This window comes from Melospiza georgiana, chromosome 4 (genome assembly GCF_028018845.1).
Source record: "Melospiza georgiana isolate bMelGeo1 chromosome 4, bMelGeo1.pri, whole genome shotgun sequence".
Classification (NCBI taxonomy): domain Eukaryota; kingdom Metazoa; phylum Chordata; class Aves; order Passeriformes; family Passerellidae; genus Melospiza; species Melospiza georgiana.
In genome coordinates this window covers 51,341,324-51,363,631 of record NC_080433.1, presented here as the reverse complement: position 1 = coordinate 51,363,631, position 22,308 = coordinate 51,341,324, and the positions used below count along the sequence as shown (strand labels likewise).

Here is a 22,308-nt window from a genome sequence, read left to right as displayed (position 1 = left end):
GCACACTTTATCTTCTTATTGCTGCTGTCTGTGGCAAATGAAAACTGGCAGTCATGTGCACTGCCACCAAACAATGGATTGGTTTAGGTAGTCAGTCTAAGAATGCAAGTATCTAAGCATAGATCTATTGTCTTTTCCACCCCTCACAATTTACTCAGGCATCCCACATCTCTCTGAAGGCTTTGTGACAGAAGACAATCAATTCCCTTGATTGTATCCCAAGGGAATACACAGCCATCTGAAATATATTTTTGCTTAATTTGATGGAATTACTCTCTTCTTACCTGCCCCATTCTCAAGTATTTGATAACAGCAGTAGACATATAGACAGGGTTCCCTGCAGGGACTTGAGAAGTGAGCTTCTGAGGCATCCTTAATGAGTGCCAGATTCAAACTGGAAAATTATTAAAATATATTAAATTGCAAACTGAACTTTAAGAAGTTTAGTTGCAAGTCCGCTGGACCATAAACATTCTTTTCATTGTTTTTGTGACTCATGTGGTAGAAACAGCAGCTTAGTTTCAGAATGTAAAGGCACTTCAATTAGTGTAAAGGCACTTCAATTTAGTTTTTACATTAAATACAATTAAAATAATTTCCAACTAAACCACTATTCATCAACATCATTTTGACACAACTGAAAATTAAAGTTTTGTAAGAACTGCCACCAACAGCAGATTTTTCTTTGCTTTTACTGTTTCCCTTCCTTTCTTTTTTTTTTTTTTTTTTGTAGATGGAATTCATCTGGCCCCATTAATCTGGTTAGTCAGGTTCTCCAGCATTTTTTAGATATGATTTATTATCGGACATTAAATATTTGCATAAGAGACTGCTTACATTACAGTCATCAGAATGAGCTGAGCAGCAGTGCTCTACTGTAGGAAACAGCTACTACCTCTTGTGTGTTCAGTGCTGCTTGAGACCAGCTGGTGCAGCAGGATAAATGCCTGGAAAACTTGAGTTCCCCTGGTGTGTGCCTGTCCTGCAGGCTTCCAGCATGGGTGGAGATAGATCACGGAACCACAGAATGGTTTGGGTTGGAAGGACCTTTAAAACCCATCTAGTCCAGCCCCACTGCTGTGAGCCCCATCTTCAACCAGATCTGGTTGCTCAGGGCCCCATCCAGTCTGGCCTTTAATGTTTCCAGGGATGGGACATCAACCACCTCTGGGCAGCCTGTTCCAGTGTGTCACCAACCTCATTGTTAAAAACTTGGTCCTTATAGGTAGACTGAGTTTACCCTCTGTTAGCCTAAAACCATCACCCATTGTCCTGTCTCTAAAGACCCTGATAAAAAATCTGTCCCCATCTTGCTTATATGCCCCCAGTTTGTCCTAAAATGACACAATAAGGTTTCCCCAGAGCCTTCTCTTAAGCTCAAAAGCTTTTGGCTCTTTTTCCATGGCTGCAGCAGAGACTCTTGAGCTGTCCCTCTACTAGTTTGGGAAATTGCAGTCAGTTAAGGAATCTTCACTGTCTAGGAAGAGTGGGAGCAGGAAGAGCTTTTGTTGAGATACCCTGCACCTCCTATGGTGTGGTGATACTAATGGACTTGTGTCAGGAGAAGGGGATGAGATTAGTGACTTTTCAGTGCGTGAAATATCATGGATTCTTTCCTTCCTTTGTGGGAGGAATAGTAACTAAAAAATGTCATCTGGGCTGCAGATCAGGTTGGAAAGAATGAGAAGTGATTGTTAAATTTTGGTGGTGTAGCAATCCTGCTAAAGATGCTGGCAACTGATATTAGTAATCCAAGGGTGTGCTAACACAGTGGAGGAGTTAAGAGCCATGACCAAACAGCCTATGGAGAAGCTGTGGTCTGTTACTGTGATTCAAGAAAGCCTGAGAAAAGCACCAGACTTGAGCTTAGATCAGTGGAGAGACTCGTGTAGCACAAAGCAGGGTCTTACCTGAAGGCTCTCATAAAATGTGTTGAAGTCATGAAAAGAATGAGGAAATGGAAGTGAAGACGAAACATATGAGTTCTGGGTACAGACTGAGAAAGACAGAAAGCAATTGAAAGTGAAAGAGGAAGAGCTGCAGGCAGTATTCCCTGGGGAGGGCTGGCAGTGCAGCTGTTAAGGAGCAATTGTTTGCTGTGGGTGCTGAGGCACTGGGGCTCCCCAGAGGAGCTGTGAGTGCCACACGCCTGGGGTGAGCAGGGCCAGGCTGGATGGATCTCTGAGCACCCTGTCCAGTGGAATGTGTCCCTGTCCGTGGCAGCGAGGTTGGGAACTAGATGGCTTTTAAGGTTCCTGCCAACCCAAGCCATTCTGTGATTCTATGATTCTGTAATTATATTCACCTATTTGTCTGGTCAGGAACTTGTTAAGCAGTGGCATAAAGATTCTTCCAATTGAGTCCATCAGGAAAATAAACTGCAGAAGGGACTAAGATAATATAGCTGTGGGTGCAGTGAATTGAAATAATTCATCTGTGCCATTTTCATGTGTTTTTTAATGTATAACAAAAATTGAAATGTGTTCATCAGTAATTTATCTGATTAAAATCAGGATAAATTAGCAGGAAAAAAAATTACTATCTTTATACTCTTAGTTATTTGCAAAAAAATTTCCACTGCTGCAGGTTTGGCACTGCAGTTAGAGATAATAAGAAGGCTGAGATGATAATCCAGAGGGCTCTAACAGTGCCAGAGAGTTTTATTAGTTTGTGTGCAATATTAGTAAGATTATTGGTGTTCTTTTTCTGTGTTTTTTCTGTAAGTAGTCTAATGGAGTTTTTACAGGCATTAATGAATAAGGATGAGGTCAAGCAAGGCACACTTTACCCTTGTGAGCAGTCCCTTTGACTAGAGTGGGAATAGCATCATTTTTGTAAACAATGTTGCAAAAGCAGAATTATTCCCTAATCGAGGTAATATCTCTATTAAATATTTCATCATCTCCATATATGCTGATTTATTCTAGGAAAAATAATTAAATTCATTTAATCATTCTACTGTCTATAAAATACAAGAAGGAATTTTGCACTAAAGCACAATTTAATCTATAAAATGATGGTAGTGCTTAAGACACAACCCAGCAATTGCTCCTACAATATTTGGTAAGGCTTAAACATGTAATAAATTTTTTTTTAATGACCTGAAGAATAGAAGAATCAATGCTGGAATATATTTTTTAACTTGTTCCTTGCTGATAACCAAGTAAGGAGAGAGAAAACTTCAAGGGCAATGCAGTCCAGCCAAGGAGAGCTCCAGATGTTTTTGTAAGTTTATTGGAGTTTACGAGAAAAGCAAAGTTCATCTTTCACAGAATCACAGAATAAGCTGATTTGGAAGGGATCCACAAGGATTATTATTAGCTCCAGGCAGGACAGCCCCAAGAATCCCACCATGTGCCTGAGAGCATGGTTGAAATGGACCCTGCCAACCTTGGTGCTTGCCCACTTCCCTGCAGAGCCTGTTCCATCCTCTGGGTGAAGAACCTTTTTCTAATATCCAGCCTAAACCTCCCCTGACAATAACTTCAGGCCATTCCCTTGGGTCCTGTCACTGGTCACCACAGTAAAATCTGGGGAGTCCTTTAATTGTTAAAACTACAATTTACTCATTAGGAAACAAAAGTACAGTTTGTTTCTAAACTCTGAGTCCAACACCAAGAACGCTTGCAGGCAGAGTCTTTGCACCGACACACAAGCTAAAAAGTACATCTAGATTTTGACTTATTTTCACTGTTTTTAAAGTAATTAAAAGTATCTTTTTGGGACCCTCCTATAAACACACTGTCTAACATCAGAGTGTGAGAAATACTTTAAAGCAAACATGCTGAGCATCTCGTTACAGAAATTCAAATATATCTCCTTTGAGACATGCAAATTTAATAGCAGTGGGTATCATTTTATAAATCTAACTCAAGATTTCTAATTAGATAGTTCATTGATCCACAGGCATTGAAGGCTGACCAAACAGCCATCTGCAATTACAATTGTATCAATTATGTCAGCTCCCAGTGAAAAGTCTCCATAGCTGCTGCCTGGAGATTTGGCATTGGTGAGGAACACCAAGGGCTCAGCTTGGCTGCTAAAAATCCATAGCTTGGCTGTTATGTTTGGAGCTTGGGGCAACTGCTGTGGGAGGGCTGCCCTGGAAAACACAAGGAAGGCAGGGTATGCTAGTTCCCTCTGTAAAGGGGTAGTGTTTTTGACAGTATGGTTGAGGTTGATCTTGGCAAATTTGTCTCATGACAAAAGCAGAAGTAGCTTGTCTTCTTTATATTTCCTGCTTCAGGACAGATTGTTTTAGTTGATCTGGGATAAAAACAAGCAAACAAAAATAAACCACGTTGTTTTAAGCAATGAAGAAAACACCTTCTAATTCAAGAAGGCCCTTGGGGACCCTCAGCCCTGGAGGAGGTATAAAAGCAGCTTATCAGACTTTTGACCGGAGGCCAAACTCAACAGTCCTCTCCAAAGCTGTGACAGTCCTACAGCGAGTCAGCCTCCAGAGTATGTGCATGTGTACCATGGTTCTGGGCATGCAGGAGACGTAGGGGAGGGAGAGTGTTCACACAGAAACAGTAAACAGCTTGTGCTGCTTCTTGGTTTCATCCTTTCTACTTCTTAAAGTATCAGCAGTACTGTGTTTTAGCAGCTGCTTTAGATAAGATCTCACTAACTCTTCTGGAATTACTCAGGGAAAGAAAACATAAAACCAATGATATTTTATGGAGTTTGGGCTCAAGTTTGGACTCAACCTTTTGATAGCTGTTACACTGCCACCATTCCAGGTACTTGTCTCAGGCTGTGGTAGGAACACTGATTTTTACAGGATTGCCTGCTCCTGTAGTTCTCACACAACAGCCTAAACTTCTGAGGTAGCAGGCTGCTGCTCCTTTCTATGTTCCAGTCCATGTAGGGAAGGATTACAAGTCAAACATGGAAATTATTCTTTTGAGATGAGTGGATCCAGCAGAGTCTATGTAGTTATCTAAGTGTGTAAATGTTGCAGTCTTAGTCCCCAGAGCCTGGGGGTAGCTGTTCAGTAGGTGTTTTTCAGTGTGGGGTTTTTTCAGTTGTTTATTTTCCAACATTTTTCATTATGAAAGCATAAATAATAATAATACTCCATTTATCATTTGTGGTTTGGTTACTTTATTTTCATTTGTTTCTTCAGAATGTAGGAGAGTTTAATTAAATGCATTGGGGATAGATGTTTATCCTGTGCTCTAAGATCAAATGTGTCCATCAGAAGAGCTTCTGCATCTCTCACTGTGTGTAGTTCACCAACCAAACCCATTAACCATTTGTCTCATCAGAATGTTCCTTAGGAGCACCTTGCATGCAAAAATAAACATTAGAGAAATCCTGTTTGCTTTCATGATGAGTCTTTCTGTTCTTTTCCATATCCATCACAATCTTCTTTGCTGTTTTCTTGTGCCAGCTTTAGGGCCAGTCATTCTCTTGGCATTCAGAATGCCAGGTTTGAGTCCATATGACCAGATCTGGCTCTTGCAGAAGAGAAATGTCACTTACAAGTGGCATAGGATATTCTTCAGGTCCAAACTGCACGGCTGAAGTGCCAGCCTGGAGCAAGCAGGGATAGAGGAGTCATTCCATGATTTCATGTTTCTGTTTTTCTCCAGTTTGGTGATACTAAACTAAATTAAAATCTGGAGGTAAAATCCCCTGGTTTGTGTTCAGGGACCAGACTGGATGACCTTGCAGGGATCACTGGATGACTAGAACCTTCCTAGTCTTGCAGTCTAGGAGCTGGATCCACACATTTTAAAAGGTCATTTTTCTTACCTTTGACACAAAAAATGGAATCTGCAGTAAAGCCTTTTCAAAAACAGAACAAATCTCAGCATATATATTATCCCCATATAAGGGATAATGACTAACCTCCTAACAGCCCATCACACTTGCATTTTCCCTCCTGTAGTAACGAGATGCATAAGCGTTCTAAACTCAGCTTAAATGAAAAACAACTCTCTAGAGGCTGCTGGTTGGGTTTTGGTTTTATTTCATTGCAAAACTGATTTTTTACATTTTCTCCCTTCCACAGTTTTGAAGAAATGGATTAGAATCTCAGTGGAAATGAGTTTGTGGCGAGGGCCATCGCTGGGTCTCTCAGCACTGGTCTCTCTGATGGAGATCTGTAATGTTGTACAAAATGAGCAAGCCCTGTGGCTGTTCCTGTGTTACTGCCATCTGGTATATTCATCACATCATAAAACAGTTTAGCAGGATTCTTTACAATTCTTTACAATTCTTTTCTAGACACCAAAGTAAAATGTCTTTCCCTGCTTGCATGCATTTCCTCTTCTGGGGGCTTTTTAAAAAATTTCATGGAATTACACTATGGTGTAGGTGAGATAGGAGTAAAGGAAGGGTTTGGCTTTTTCCTCCTTATTATTCTTGCTTCTTGGTTTCGTTATAGTTGAACAGTATCTAAGATCTGATGCTAGTAATTTTTCATCAGGATCATTACAGTATAGTCCTGAGCTCTGTTAGCTCCCTCCTCAAATACACTGTCAAAATACACATTTTTATTCTCTGTGCTAAGCAAAAGGAGATTTGTATTTTTAAATTAATGAGTATTCCTTACTGATAGAGAGAATTTACTCAATCTAGGATGGCTAATTTTCTGTGAAGGAGCAGCAATTGCTAGAGAAATCTAGAAATGGCACTTTATGCCAGACCATCATGTGCTTACTCTGCTGGGTCTAAAGCTGTCCTGCTGTTCCTACTCTGAGAGGCTTGTTCACAATGGTGGTGGGTGACCATACTGAAGTCTGAAGTACAACTCCAGCCAGGTATTAATCCTTCTATTTGGGTTGCTCCTAAGCACTTAAGCTAGATACCTTATACTTTATTAACATTGTTGCACGTCAAGCGATCAAAAAACTCTCCTGTCCCATGGTCAGCCCTGTTCTTATATTTTCTCAGGTATCTTTGGCATCTCAGACCTTGTAGTAGTGTGTAATATATCTGGGAATATTTCTAATGTGCCACTCATGGATAGGTGATTAGAAACCTGCTGCTCCTCTCTCACCCCAGAGCCAAGACGTGCAAGAAGCAGCTGCAGGCTCAAAAGCATTTATGATCTAAAAAAATGTACTGCTTCTGTCTGATTCTGTACGTGGGATGTTCCCTGCCTCTGTACCCTCATTTTACACTTTGGGACCCTGAATGGTGGTTCTGACCCAAAGCACCACTGGATTCTCTTGGGGCCTGGAGGCTGGGCTGGGTGCACCACTGACCTTGTGTAAAACATGGGAACAGCCTGAGTGTTCACTGGCTGGTGAAAAGGGGCAGTAAGAACTGCACAGGAGGCAAGATGCAGGCCAATGACTCCTGTGAAATAAAGCTGGGGTCTGGGAGCAGGCATTCTGCCCAAGGACAAGGGCCAGGAGCTAGCACTCAGCCCTGCAGCTGAATGACCACGAGGCAGTAGTGTGACATCATCTGACAGAAAGGACAAGCCACCAGTTGGGCTTACAAACCAGATGACAGAGCACCCATCCCAACAAGAGGCTGATAGCAGCCAAAGGCAGGGCTTGATGGTGGCATCACCTTAGAAAGCTAATTGTCAACCCTGCCTAAGCTCAGGGCTTGGCCTGTGAATGTGCAGTGGTTGATCTGTCCATTCAGTCCCCTAAACCTGGGGGCTCTTCACCAGTGACTAAAATGACCAGGGTCTTCAGCGTGCCATTCTCTCTCCAGAGAAATATACTTAATTTTTTCCATCCTTGTCTTGTTACGAGACTGTAATGCTGTTGGGATCTTACATCCTTCTATTTCTGTATTTTCAAAGTCCAGGGAAAAAATTTTGTGCTGTCTCTAGAACTTGCTTTTATTGCCTTCGTGTTTTTTTGAATGTATTTGTGTATAAATTTGTTGAGTTGGTATTTTCATATGCATTTATTTTTTAGTTTTAGTTGAAGAGTGGACTTTTCAATGCCAGGCAGAAGGAGCATATTCTTATTTTCCATCAGACTGCCCACACTACTTATATTAGAAAGCTGTGTGCACACATGCATCCTTCTTGTTAATGCCTCTTTTCCCAGAAAGGAACTTAGAAACCTCTGTGTCTTCAAAGCCACAGGGTCTGTGGTATGTGATCATCTGTCTGGCACGAAGCTGTCAGACCTTACCAGCTGCAGTTACTGGGCATCACAAATAGAATTTTCAGCAGAAACCAGAATTTTTATTCATGGTGATTGTAATGAGCTAAAACAACCATACTTGGTTGGTTGTGGGTTTTTCCATCATGGTATTGAATTTACACTAATTACATTATTCTGAACTGACTTTTGAAACTTAATAAATTTGATCCGTGAGAAAAAGTGTCCATAGTTACTGTGATTACTTTTCTTGCAGTGCATTTTGAGATTACTCTGCAGCAGCACAGAGTGCTGCTGCGTATGGACCACTAATCAAATTGCCTGATTAGGTGAAATTCTAGACTTTCAGCAAAGTTTCCTCATGCCAATTGCAGCAATAATTATTACATCATTTCTACTCAAGGGAATCACTCAAATGCTTCAGATATAATTTCATTTCTAAACTGACTGTATAATTAAATAATACAGTATAGCCAGTAGTAATCTTTCTCCGTATTTAAATGCAAATTTTACCAGTTACCAGCAGGAGCCATAGCATCCCTAATTGGTTGCAGCTAATAATATATTATGACTAAAAAATGTTAACATTAAGGCTATGAAGTCAAGCACTTAGAAGTTAGGCAGTGTCAGCATTAGTATTGCCCAGACAACTTCCATTTCCCTGCCATTTGTTTAAATGCAAGTTACAGTGTTTATGTACACAATCATTGTTCTTTTTTCCTCTTAGTAAACTGGTAGCAATTGCAGATTTCTTTTTATCTTCCTCATAAACAGCATGGCTCCACATCTTGTTTAACTCAAATTATCCAAGCATTGCACAGAACATTTTCATTTCTTTCATCCTCTGTGTTTCTATGGTGCTTTTGCCACACCTGAACACTATATCCAACAGGGATGTCAGTGTCAGGTTGCCTAAAACTCCTGTTTTTAGGGAGTCATGGAGTTTCAGGCTCTTTTCAATGTAGGAATGTAGGATGCTGAAGCGATTACTAAGATGTGGGGAAGGTAAAACACATCTGAATGGATTGTGCAAGCGCAAGATGCTGAACAGAGAGATCCAGATTGCACTGGCAGGAATCCAGTGCAATTGCAATGGCAGGAATGCATCTTCTGCAGGGCCACAAGAAAATAATTAATTTTTAACCACTTTTGTACAGTCAGATCTTAATCCCATTCTGTGTTTATAGTTTATAAACTCCCTGCTCTTCTTAAAAAGTTGTCTAAAAATGTTCACCAATGCCAAAAGCTTTGGGACACATTTTTCAGAAACAAGAGCATTTTCCACTTTTGCTATTATAAATACCATACCACACTTCATCATAGAACCATCATAGAACAGTTTGGGTTGGAAAGAACCTTAAAGATCATCTTGTTCCAACCCCTCTGCCATGGGCAGGGATATCTTCCACTGGACCAGGTCGCTCAGAGCTCCATCCATCTTGGCCTCAGACACAACCAGGGATGGGACATCCACAGCTTCTCTGGGGAACCTGTTCCAGTGCCTCACCACCTCCACAGCAGAGGATTTTTTCTAGAATGTGATCTAAGCACTCTCAGTTGTAAGCCATTCCCCCTGGTCACTACATGCTGTTGTAAATGGTCTCTCTCAGTGACAAGCGCCCAGCTGTGCTGTAGAAGTGCTGAGCTCCCTGGCAGCACCACCCTGGGCAGCTGGCTTGAAAACTCTGCTGAGAAACGCTGGGCCAAACCTTGTTTGAGCAGCTTGCTCAGCACCACGGGTATCGCATCCTGAAGCAGGGACACAGGCCCCTTCTCTGAGGCTGTATGCAAATTCTTTGGCAAAGAGATAATCTTTCTTCTTTCAATCTTCCGACAGCCCTATATACTATCTGTCTTTTACAAAAATTACTCAAAGTTCTAGACAGACAAGTTTTACTTAGCCAAACCTGGAGTCATCATCATTGCAGCCCCATCCTGTATACAAAAGAAGGTAGGGTCCTGGAGAAAAAAGTTTGGGATTTATACTGAAAAACTATTTCCTTTGCCTTAAAATCTGCTTACATCTCCTGGGCTAGATCAAGTGGTATTACACTGTACCTTTTACCTTTTTTGTAGTCACAAAAAATTCTGAAACAGAAAAACCAGGATCCAGTCCTTTCCTTTGTGTCTTTAGAATGAGGATCTGCAATGACAAAGAGTCTCGAACCAGAACTATTTCAGTGTTCATGAGTTTGAGTTTGGAGTCTTATCGACCTGCTTGCTTGCCACATCTCTCTATAATTTTCTTTTTCAGAAGAACCCTGAAAGCCATTAGAGCCACATTAACCAAAGAGGAATGATTGTAGTTACTGATTTAATTCATGGGTTGTAATATGGAGCAACCTGAATTTTTATTTTAAAGGCTGTCTTAGAAAAAGAAGTTTTTCTTGTTTATTGGTAAAGAAGCTAAGGCAGTAAACCCCTTGTGTTCTACTGTGTAATGACATTTCTGAGGGCACCACAGGGGCTGTACCCAGTCTGGGTATAGCAATTCCCTGGCAACCCCCAGGGAATTACCCACAGTGCCTGACAGTAAGGCAGGAAATTCCTATTAGCTAGCAGTTGCAAAATCATTATTTCAGTTTGTACTTCTGGAACTGAATGTTTTGATTTCTCCCAAGTCCTGCTTTAGGGGCCTACATCTCTTCTTTAATTCCATAGACACACGTTAATTTCAGCAAGTATATGGCTCAATGCTCACTTTCTTTGATTTTCCATTTGTTGATAATTTCTTTCTAATCTACTAGATAATTCCTATGTAGTCTAAACTTGTATATAGATGCATCTTGTTGGTAAGTAGAGTTAATATACCATAGAGAAAAATATGTTTATTAGTTGACTTAAAGATGCAGTATATTTTTTAAAAGTACATTTATGAAACATTTTGCATTTAAAATAATTTATTAAGCAAGAGAAACGTTAGTAATTTCATTTCATTATAATAATGAAATTGATGTATCAATTAATGAAATTGATTCTTTCTGGTCATTAAGGGCCATATGCTATGATTGATACAATTTGGCTTAAGAACTCTCAATCTGCTTGGGCATTTTGGAATACATCAGCAAGAATTTATCTGTAACTTTAAATGCCTACTATGTTCTGCAAATCTGTCCTAATGCCCTTTGGGTTCTTAAAATTTGTCTATCTCACCCTTTACAACCTGGATTTTATTTACTGCAACAGGAAAAAAAAATGCAGCCAGTTCTTCTTGATCCCTTTTTCAGGCTAAAACAGATTATTCCAAGAAATTTTTCTCTCAGAACTTTCTAACAGAGCTAAAAGTCAAAGTTGTCTGTAAGCTGGTGCTGAATTCAGTGACCCAGCTGATCTCTTTTGTCTTATGTTCTTAATGTGACTGAGGTAATTATTTTTCTCAGCTCTAGAAACTATGAACTTACATTTTTGACAGTAGGAATTATAATGTTTTCATTGTTGTTAAAAATGAAAGAAATGAAACACATATGCATGTAAGTATGCCTCAGTTTGTAGGAGTGTGACAGGATCAATCATGAAACAGGCTCATTTGGCAGTCAACACTACAGTAGTTTTCTACCTGATTCCATATATAATTAAACCACAGCAGCCCTTAATTGAAAAATTTAAGAAGGCTTGTTTGTTGCATCATTTTAATACATTTAAGTTACTTACTCAATTATAAAAACAATATATGTGGAGAAAATTATTCAAGCCCATAGTCCAACTTGATATTAATGCCTGAAAAGTATATCAGCCTGGTGCCTACTGACTTAATCATTGTATTCCATTACTTTGACAAAGCAAGCCATGTGTTTGCCATGCATACAATCAGTTTACACTGAAAAGCATATAGAATATTTTTTAAAATTATAGCAGGTAGACATGCTAATACATTCTAAAACCAAAGGCTGTTTATCTTTAAATTGCCTATTGACAGATGAGAGCCAAAATAATTCTTTCTGACAGCCATTCCAACTGAACGTGAGTAAACTGTTTAGCTTGAGAAAAACCATGTGGAATATTGTAATTAGCAGCTGAATTTCTGCAGTGATTTACGGTCAGCTGGAGTTGGATGTGGATATTGGATGAAGCCAGGTTGGTTCTGACATGCACTGCAGCAAGCAGTGAGAAACAGGAGCCAACACTGGCTTTTCAGCAGATTACTCTGAAATCACAGAATTGTAACTAAAACATCATTAGCCCGGTGTTTTGTTTCTGAAACTGAGGCTGGGGCTAATCCAGGTCTCACTGAAATGTTTTAGGATTTTTGCCACAGATTTTGGGCAATTGGCCCTCTTTGAGTTCTGAACACATAAGAACTGTTTTACAATTACTGAGCCCCCTAAACTTTGCAATTCAGTGTCTCTTAAATATTTAGGTACTGCTATCAGCAGAATCATTTCCACAAAGTCACATTTCTTGGTTTTATAACTGCCTGCCATTTACTTTATTATTTTTGGTGAACTACAGTGACCCAGACTTGCAATGGCCTATATTATATAGCCAACTGAATGTTTTCCTGTTTAGGGTTAGCCATGAAAGACCGTTTATTTTTTAAAGTCATTCCACATGTCCCCATCCTTTGTTTGCACAGCTGTAAAAGAAGATAACTTAATGGAAAGAATAGTCTTTCAAACAAGAAAGAATCATCTTCTAAGACAGCCATTTCACTTCCTTTGTGCTCCAGCAGCATCTATAGCTTCATTATTAGGTTTCCTCGGGCTTCTGAAATGAAAATCAATGTTTTCCTCATTATGAGGCATAGATTAGGTTTTTGGGTTGATGATACCTGCAGATCTGCTCTATGTAAGTGTACAAAGTGTGTAATTTATTGACAGCTGGAAAGCCATTTTGGCATTACTACATTTTAACATTACTAATTGTCACCATGTTTCTCACATGCTGTAAGGCTGCAGGTCACACAAAGTGAGCAAGACTTTCACATGGAAGGCAGCTTGTAAATCTCTTATTAACTGTAAATGATAAGTTATAAAGCATAATTTGATATAAAAATAATTTAATTTCTCTCCAAATACTTAATTTTTCTGAAAGTGAAGAATGTGGGGTTTAGTAGCATGACTTTCAATTCATTGTTGAATAATTTCTTTCTAAGAAATTATCAAATCATTCTTCAATGAGGTATGAAATGAAACTAATTTAAACATATTCTAATCACAGAACTTAGCAGAATGAATGCTACTAAATGCAAGCCAGTAGTATTTGGTGGGATGGGGTGAAACCATTGATACTTTTATAATGTCTGCTCTCATATGTGCATGGAGGAAATATCATAGCCCAGAGAACCACTAGTCAGGAAAAATCGGCATCTGGTCAAAGACCACAGTCTTTAGATCTTCTTATTTATCCCAGCAGATGGGAACAATCTGACTCCATCCAGTTATTTGAGCCTCACTGTGGCAAACATGATATGATCTTTTCATTTGATTTTCATTAGAACACGTAGACTTTACTAATCACTTTTTTTCTTTTCTTTTCTAATGTGGTGACAGTGCTGTCAAATGTGTCAGGAAATGTGTCAATTCAGATAAAAATTGCATGTAAATATTTCCTGATATTTTCCAGTCAGTGATGTATTTTGTTATTATACTGATTTTCTTTGCAATCGATTTGAGGCCTGAGCGACCTGAGCGTGTCCAATTGTGTACATAGTGTTCACACATTTCTGTGTGCAGTGAGTGTTGTTGCTCCAGGCATGGCTGTGTGAGGACAGGACTGTGAGGGAGCTTGAGTGGGGGTTTGAAATACCATCTACTCAGTTCTCCTTCAGCAAACGCCTGCTGCCCATTCCTGCCCTGCTGCATTCCCACCTGCTGCTCCGTGCGTGCAGAGATATTTCTGACCAGTACTGCAGAGCAGTTGCTGTGCCCCAGCACTGTGGCCTGGCTTCGCAACATCTCATTTTCTGTAACCACACTGTAAACTTCCCTCTCTGGGGAACAGGAACTCCATGCTGCAGGCAAGTCCCACTGAGGGGCTGAGCAGATGTTCTTGAGCACATCGGGTTTGTACTTGTTATATTAACTTATTTTTCTCCCTGTAAGAAGAGAATTTAGACTGTTTAAAAATTCTGTGAGAGACTGTCTCATCACTCTCCCAAAACTCTGTGGGAAGTGAGAGGTGATGTGATCTCCATAGCAAAGCAGCAAAGCCTGGGCATTCCAGAAGTCACTTCCTGGCTTTGCATTCTTGGTTGCTCGTGAGGTACCATGTTCAGTGCCAGGGCTGAGATCTTGTCCTTAACAATGCCTCACAGGCTTGTTAGATACCAGGCACTATGAGTTTAGTGTTGTGAAATCTTCTTGACCTCTCAGAATAATTTGGCGCCTACTAATTTGGGTTCATGCAGGTTATTTACAAGCCAAAAGAGTGCTGCAGCTCTTTTTTGCCTCTGACTGTTTTCATTTGAGAGGAAATCAGTGATAAAAATACATAGAATTTCTTTGTCACAAAAAGATTGGCATCTTCAGACACATTTGACAATGTCCTTGTTACAAAGCCAAGCCCAGTGGTCTTTTCAAACATCAGTTTATCCAACATTTTTGTGGTTTTCTTGTCATTAATTTTTTTGGGACTGCATCATTTTTCACTTCTAGATACTGCTTTTTTTTCATTCTCAGTCCTCTTTAATTTACAGATGCAAAAAAACCTTTCATCCATACTGCATGTGCTTTGGACAGCTTCCATTATTTTGCTATTCAGACCCCAGGGAAAGATTTATTTCTTTATATTTAATTCTTCTTTATAGTTTTACAAAGGCAGATCATCTTCCATGATTATCAGGATGCCATAGCCTCTCACCTATAGGTAGAGATTGCTAGTAGAAATTATCATTAAAGCCTTTAAATTTGAATTATGCAATGAGAAATCACCGAACTTACAAAACCATCCACTATCAATAACAATTAACTAATGAGAAGACTGGAAATTTTGCATTGGCTATCAAGGAATTTTTTGTCTTCATTCAATCCAGTCAGAAATTCTGGCTTACCTGTGAAAAAGCAAAGCTGTAGAGAAAATTCATTTTAAAAATATCTGGTAGAATAAGCAGCAGGATTCATCTCCCATGGCCTGGCCAAAAGAAGGGATACACAGAGGTTATAAAAAAGTAGTGTGGGATTAACATGGACTGCTTAGTCCTTCTGCATAGGCATATTTGAGGGAAGGTGTGAGGTGGTGACAGCTCACTTCAGTGTCCTGCATTGAAGAACAATCTCCAGGCAGCTGGAAATACCCCTGGCAAATTGGCAGCTCAAATACCACCGAGATGTTCTTGTAAAGTAGTTTGCACATTTTCAGTACTTAGAATTTTTACAACAGCATCTTTTGAGAGGACTAGATCAAAGACCAACTGGTATCATTGAGCAGACACTCAGAATTATGACTACAATAGAAAGAAATTAGGTTAAGTGTTCTGACAAAAGCATATGTTGTTGGATTGCTTGAAGACAGAATTTGATGTATCTGTCAATTAAAATCAGAGTATGCTGGCACAAAGCCAGTAGATTTCTTTGTTCCCTTGAACCTCCTTTGCTTTAATTGGCTGGGTGGTAGAACACAAACATCCAGCCTTGATGTACTGTAACTCAAATATTAACAGGAGTGGTAACATTTCTGAAGAAGATATCAGTAAGAAGAACTATTATTTTAGAATAAAATCTGAGCACAGCAGCCCTTAGACATAGCTATGAGAGCACTAGGACCAGACTTAGAGGAAACTGGGTCTGGGGAGAGACCTCGAAAGCTCCTCCAGGCCAACCTCATAAAGGTGACGCCAGATTCAGCATGGCCTAAATTGTTCCAGGGTATTTAATTCCTCTCTACTAAATAATCTCTGATGTTAAAGACCTCACATGACCTCACCTGCCTTCCCAGGCACTCTCTTCTACTGTTCTTGCTGTTAGGAGGGTTTTCTTAGTGTCTAGCACCAAACTTTTATGCTGCAGGTGTTTTTCCTTCCATACTTAAAACTGACTTTACCGTAATGCTGGAGGGGAAGGAGGAGAAATAAATTAAGTGATTTTGGGGGTATAAAATGACTTTGTGTGGGTGCACCTTTTTCTGGCAAAGCTGAGTTTTGCAATACTGTTTTTGTATTTCTGAGAGACTAGAATGGTCTCTTCCAGATAAAAACTGCACAAATTGGCACAGCTGCCCTTGCAAACCACTGTCAAAACAAATCTTATCTAAGTACCCATTCAAGTAGTGTCAAGGCTTTGTAATTTTGGATTCACATGAATGCTAAGCTGTAATTAACTTGAGAGAAGTTCTTGGCTATTGTCTCATGAGAGGTGAGAGTGGCAGGCCTCTTTTACATAAGTTCTTCCTTAGGGACAATAACCCAGGGACTCTCTTGAGCATTATTTCAAGTACAAATGTGTTAATGTGTTAAACATAGACCCAATTTTAAAGTTTCCATGACATTCAGCATATCAGGAGGAAGGTATTCGGGACAGAGAGCCTGATGCAGAGGCAAACTGTACTCACAAATTTCACAGAGATGTTTCTGACCAGCTCCAGATCCATCAGGATTTGGGAGAGTTGGAATTCTTGTGAATGCCATGTTCCCAGCTTCAGTTCTGTCTGAAGGGTTTTCTAGACAGAACTGGTGATGGGGGTGTGGTTACTTAGCAAAAAGGCAACTTTAACTCCTGATTCTGCAGTTCAGTGGCTGGAAGTCTTCATGTCTGTGTCCACACCTGCATGTTTTGTGTTGTGGCACACAGAGTTTCAGAGCAACTGTTTATATTTCAAAACAAGATGCTTATATTTCTGCTTCCCTCTGTCCATTCATTACATGTGGGCAGAAACATTCTTTCTTCTGTGGGTTTTCAGAAATACTTTGTATCCGGATATCTTTGTGTCCACACAGAGAATAAAGAATGAAGGAAATGCAGGGAGATGTCCATTACACTGACATTGAGATTATATATTTCCCTTCTCACCCCAGTCTAAGCTGAATCCATTAAACCACAATGATGCACATGTTCAGCAATTTTTCAGTAGCTGCTGAGAGGTGCTTGTGTTTTCTGAGTCTGTATGTATTGTTTCACCATGTGACGTTTGAATGCTGCACTAGTCCACATTTTCCACATTTTCCATCTCTCTCTTTTTTTTTCTTTTTTTTTTTTTTTTTTTAATTCTGGGAATGATTTTGAACATTTTAATGTTGTTGATGTTGTTGAGAGCTCACAGACCTTGATTATTCAACTGGGCACACCTTTGGGTTATGGCTCTAATATTTCAGAAAAGATTAATTGACTTGGTTTTGTCTTCTCCCTGGAGCATTTACTATCACCAGAGCAGAGATCTGGAAACTGACAACACCACCTGGAACTGAGTCCCTACCAAACTCTATGAAGGGGTACTTAAACAAGAATTTTTTGCTTGGAGGCCATGAGAGAGTTCTGTTGATTTCTAATCTTGTTGTGCTATTTTTCTAAGTTTTGACATATCTTCAGCTGGTATAAATGAGCATCATCAGTGAAAAAGAAAAGCTTCTTAAAATGTCTTGAAAATGTGGCCATTTAGCAATGAAGGTTTTAAGCCAAAAAAACCCAAAACCAAACAAAAAAAACCTAAATTAAACCAAAACATAACCAGGCATATCAGTTGTGTTTTTCCTGGCTTTGTATCTAATGGGTGTTGAGCTATTCTAAAAGTACTATAGGCTAATTATTTTAGAGTCTGGAGGACTTCTTCTAGTATTACAGTATTTTTTGGTAGGTTGAGGCTATCCTTTCCAGACAACACTGGCATTTTAGTACCTGCATTATCCATGGCCCTTCCTCAACACAGGACAGACTTAACTAAGATATGTCTCAGATTTAAGGATCTAAAAATAACAGATGGGATCCCCATCTGCCTGTCATGCATAGGCAGGAAGCAGCCTGCTCCCTTCAGCTACTTGATGTTATCTTCAGCCTCAGGATGTTATCTGACTTCTCCTTAAGAAACAAAAATAGTTGTGAAGAAACAAAACCTTGCAAATACCTTGCAGCAATTGTAGAGCTTCTGCACCTTATTTCCAGTAGTTTTATTAGGATGGATTTGTGTGTTATCTGGGGCTTGATTTGGTAGCCAGCATTCCCAGTATGCTTGGTAATGGCTTCATGCAGTAGCATATTTGACAAAGTCATTTTCAGTTCATGTTGTAATATCAGGAAACCAATTCAGTTTCCAGGTTGTTAGTTTTTAACAAGTTCTGATGGAATGGGTGAGGAGTAGCTGAGGCATCAATGCCCACTGAAGCTGTATGTGTGTTTTTAGGTTATGTGTTACTGAGTGAATGTTACAGCATCACACCTGTGTAGCACCCATTCCAAGCCTTGTGAAGAATTCTTTGCTGCTGTTATTTGTTCTTGCCTGACGGGTACAGCCAGTATGAGCTAGGGTTATTGGCACAGCTGGAGCCAGTGCTGACACCTTTATTCATTGAAAAATAAACTTCTGCTACAATGTCCCTGGAGTTTCTGAAACACTAAATAACTAGTAAAATACTAGCAAAGGGATGCTGTTTGCATCACTGTAGGGATGCATCACTGCCAAAATGTTCTCCTAGCATTACCTTGTCATCCTGGTGTTTCATTTTCTTGCCACCTGCTGATTGTAACTGAAGTGTGACACACAATTGTTCCATTTCTGAAACACTAAATAAGTGCAATTAACTGGCTTCTCCATCAAGCATTAATAAAAAATAATTTTAAAACTATAAACCCATAAAAAGCCATAACACAAAAAATGCTAACACATTTTCATTTTTTATGTTTAATTTTAGTCTTGGAACTGAACCAGGTGATTATTCCCACTTACGGAACTGTGCCGGACCAGCAAAACCTTCACACACCTGAATGGGTGGGTACCTGTTTACTTTAACTGTGAATACCTGTAAAATTCTCTCTTTAGGTATGCAGCAGTCCAGTAGCTGTTCCAGAAGACTAGCATTCCTTTGCATTTGCATCACAGGCAGTTCATCTTTGTGATTAAATCTGCAATGCTGTAATCCCCATTTCCCTAAAGGCACCTGAAGTAATTGGCTCAGATCTGAAAGCACAGCTTGTCACAGGCACTGGACTCAGTTATTAGTGACCCATATAAACTCACTGTAAACTGATACATACACGTTCACCTCCTCTCTCTACGTAGTTTTGTTCACAAATGCACAGGATTTCTGTGTGTGTGTACAAGAATAAATGTTTCTGAACACACCCTACATATAAACACACGTACCCAAGAAAGCTCTAAGAATGCTTGGAGACACTAAGAAATTCCTTACTCCAGAGACTGAACTGACAAGACAAAAAAAAAAAGACCTGGAGGTGTCCATTGCCTTTGTCCAAAGTTCCAGGTTCCCAGCTCACCTAAGATTTTCTGCAGCTAGCAGGCTGCTGGCTCTAGCTCAAGAACCCCTGCCCCTCAAATCTCATAAAAAGCCAATATCCAAAGTAACTTTGGAAATGAATTTCCTTCTGGGAGGTAGACATCCTCATCTCCCCGACCCTGAGTTTTACAGCAACATGTTCATTTGAAGCTGTTTAAACATTGTTGAAGCATGAGGTGCAATCAAGAGCTTCCATTTCCCAAATGAGGGCCTAGACTTTGATGTTATAAAAATCCTTCTTGGAGTCTCCTTGTGGTTCATTGATTTTTTAATGTATTTTTATTAAGTGAAATAGCATCAAAACAGCTGGAATGTCGTGTACCTTGTGGTTAGAACAGTCTCCTCTGAACCGTCTTGGTAGAATTTATTTTTATTTCTACTGAAAATTGATGGTCAACATTGATTTTTATTTTTGGTAACTCATGTTTACCAGCAATTGTAGTTTCTTCTCAGTTTTAGCAGCATTTCTGCACTGTTCCTTCTGGGTCAAGTCCTCCTTGTTGATCTAGATAGTTTCAGTGTGTTGGAGGAGACAGAAAGATATAATTGACAGCTGCTGAACCTCTGCTAAATGCATTATTGCATATTGTTTCTAGTTAATTGTAGCTAGAAACAGAGGCTGAAGAGGAAGCCTGATCTGAAACAGTTGAATAGAAGGGAAGTACTGTGCCTTTTGTCTAAACTTAGATCATGTGTTGCAGCCAGAAGTATTCTGGAAATTTGATTTGATTCTGCAAGTTCTTCTGAGGAGCCAAAACTAAGTAAATTATTGGCTAATAGAAACAGTCCTGTTCTTCTTATGCTGCTTTCTCTAATTACAGGATCATAAGCTAAGTTTGCCACAGGATCCCTGCCTCATTTGGCACATGAATAGGACAATTATCTCCAAAAAGCCAAAAATCTGTGAGGATATTGTTTGTGGTACTTCATAAAGCTTTAAATGTGGCAGGAAATTGCAGCAAAGGAATGAAAGGCTCTTACCACTAGAAAAACTGAGTTCAGTCCTAGATAATTGAGCAATCCCTGCTAAAGGATTTTTGTGCAAGACTTGTAGAGTTGCAGCCAGATTTTCTTTTTCCTGAGTGCCAAAGGAGAACATCATGGCCCTGTTTGCATTTGCAGGAGAGTGACACGTGGACCTGGAGTTGAGTGTATTGCTCTTTGAAGAGAGACAATTGCTGAGCTCTCTGGAAAGACGTCACTGTCCTGCTGTATAAAGCTGTAGCTCCAAACTTAGGAGACAGTGAACAGGTTTTGGTGTAGATGTTTAGATGCCTGATGACCATTAAAATGAGAGTTATACTGTTGCTTTCTGTCCTGGAGGATCTTGTAAAATTTTCACAACATTTGCAAAACATTGAGGAGAATACCAAAAGCATAGTCAGAAGGAAATCCTTATTTTAAGCATTTGAGCTATTTAAATGAGGTGTAGCCAAAAAAACAAACAAGCAAAAAAAAAAAAAAAAACAAAACCACAAACAAACAAAAAGAAACAACCAAAAAAACCCCACCAGACATTAAATGAAGACGATAATAAGGAGTATTCCATAGCTACTACAAGGAACACAGACAATTTCAAGTTATGCAACAATTTAATAATGTATCATAAACAACATGTACAAGGAAGATGAAACTGCACAGAAAGCATTAATTCAAGGCTTTTCCTTGAAGTGTTTCATTTTGCAGTTTATCTGCTTTGTAGGTAGATAATTTGAATTGGCATGTAACAAAAATTTGAGAGTGAATATCTGCAGGGAGAAGGTTAACTTCTTCAAACTTTCTATTACTGTGCCCCTCACATACAATGTCTTTTGCAAGAAGGCTTCTGGGAAGCTCAAAAGAGTGAATTTCCCAGCTCTTGCATCCCATGGATGTTGCTGAAAAGCAGGTTCTCAGTGAGCACTTTCTTCATTTTCTTTAAAAGCAAGGCCATTTGGTCTCTCTCTAATCAGGAGTGACTGGAAATCCTCCTGCAGCAGCAGCAACCTGACGCTCAGACAGGAAGTCAAGTGGGTGTCTGGTCCAAACTTAGCTCAGGGGACGAGGCATCCCAATGCCTGGCCAGTTACCAGCTGCTTTCTGCTGACAGAAATGCATGACTGTAGTGACACCCCATATTTTTTCTACTTCTCTTTAGTTTCAGTTTATTTCAATTTGTTACATAGCTGAAATTCCTTTGCGTGGTGAGGAAAAGAAAAGAAACCTTCTTCTGATGAAGTGCTTGCTAATATTCGCATTATTGCTAGAAAGAGAATGAAAACAGTCCTCTGTTGTTATTAAAAGATATGAATAATAAAGTAAAATGTTAAAGGCACAGCAGTTTTATGGCCCTCCAGAGATGGACCAACATTATTATGCAATATGCAAATAAACTTACATCTTCCAGTACTATCTCATATATTATATATATCAATATAATCCAGAAATAAATGCTTGTGTTGTTCTTAATGCAGAAAGTTGTCTCTATAGGTTGCTCAGAACCTAAAGCAATAAAAATCTTTTTATATGGCTGTGATAGTAAGAAGAACTTTGTACTTCTGTAACACTTTCTTCAGATGATCTCAAAGTCATTTATAAATAATTATGTTTCCTGACACCCCAGTAATATAGATTGTTTTCTTTTTATTTACTTGTTTTCAAGTTTCCTGAAGCAGACAGAGAGAAATAACTGTGCTCCTAATTAGTCACTCTGAAATTTTCCCCTTCATAAAACCCACAGCTGAAGTGCAGCCTGCAGATCCCCCATGTGCCTGTCTCTGAGCCCGTGGGAGGATTTTTTACAGGTGCCTATCAGCAGAGGCAATGTTACACAGGCTCTGCTCTGCTCTCCTCTTTCCCAGTACTGAT

The 22,308-nt window shown here is 39.5% G+C and overlaps 1 protein-coding gene across 1 annotated transcript in view; it reads left to right on the top strand.

The window, feature by feature from the left end:
* The window catches only part of ANO6 (anoctamin 6), a 68,784-nt gene that overhangs the window by 8,001 nt on the left and 38,475 nt on the right, over positions 1 to 22,308 (top strand). Inside the window, exon 2 of the mRNA XM_058022062.1 lies at positions 18,859 to 18,935. Within this exon, the coding sequence (XP_057878045.1) occupies positions 18,859 to 18,935 (77 nt within the window). The remainder of the gene's footprint in view (positions 1 to 18,858; positions 18,936 to 22,308) is intronic.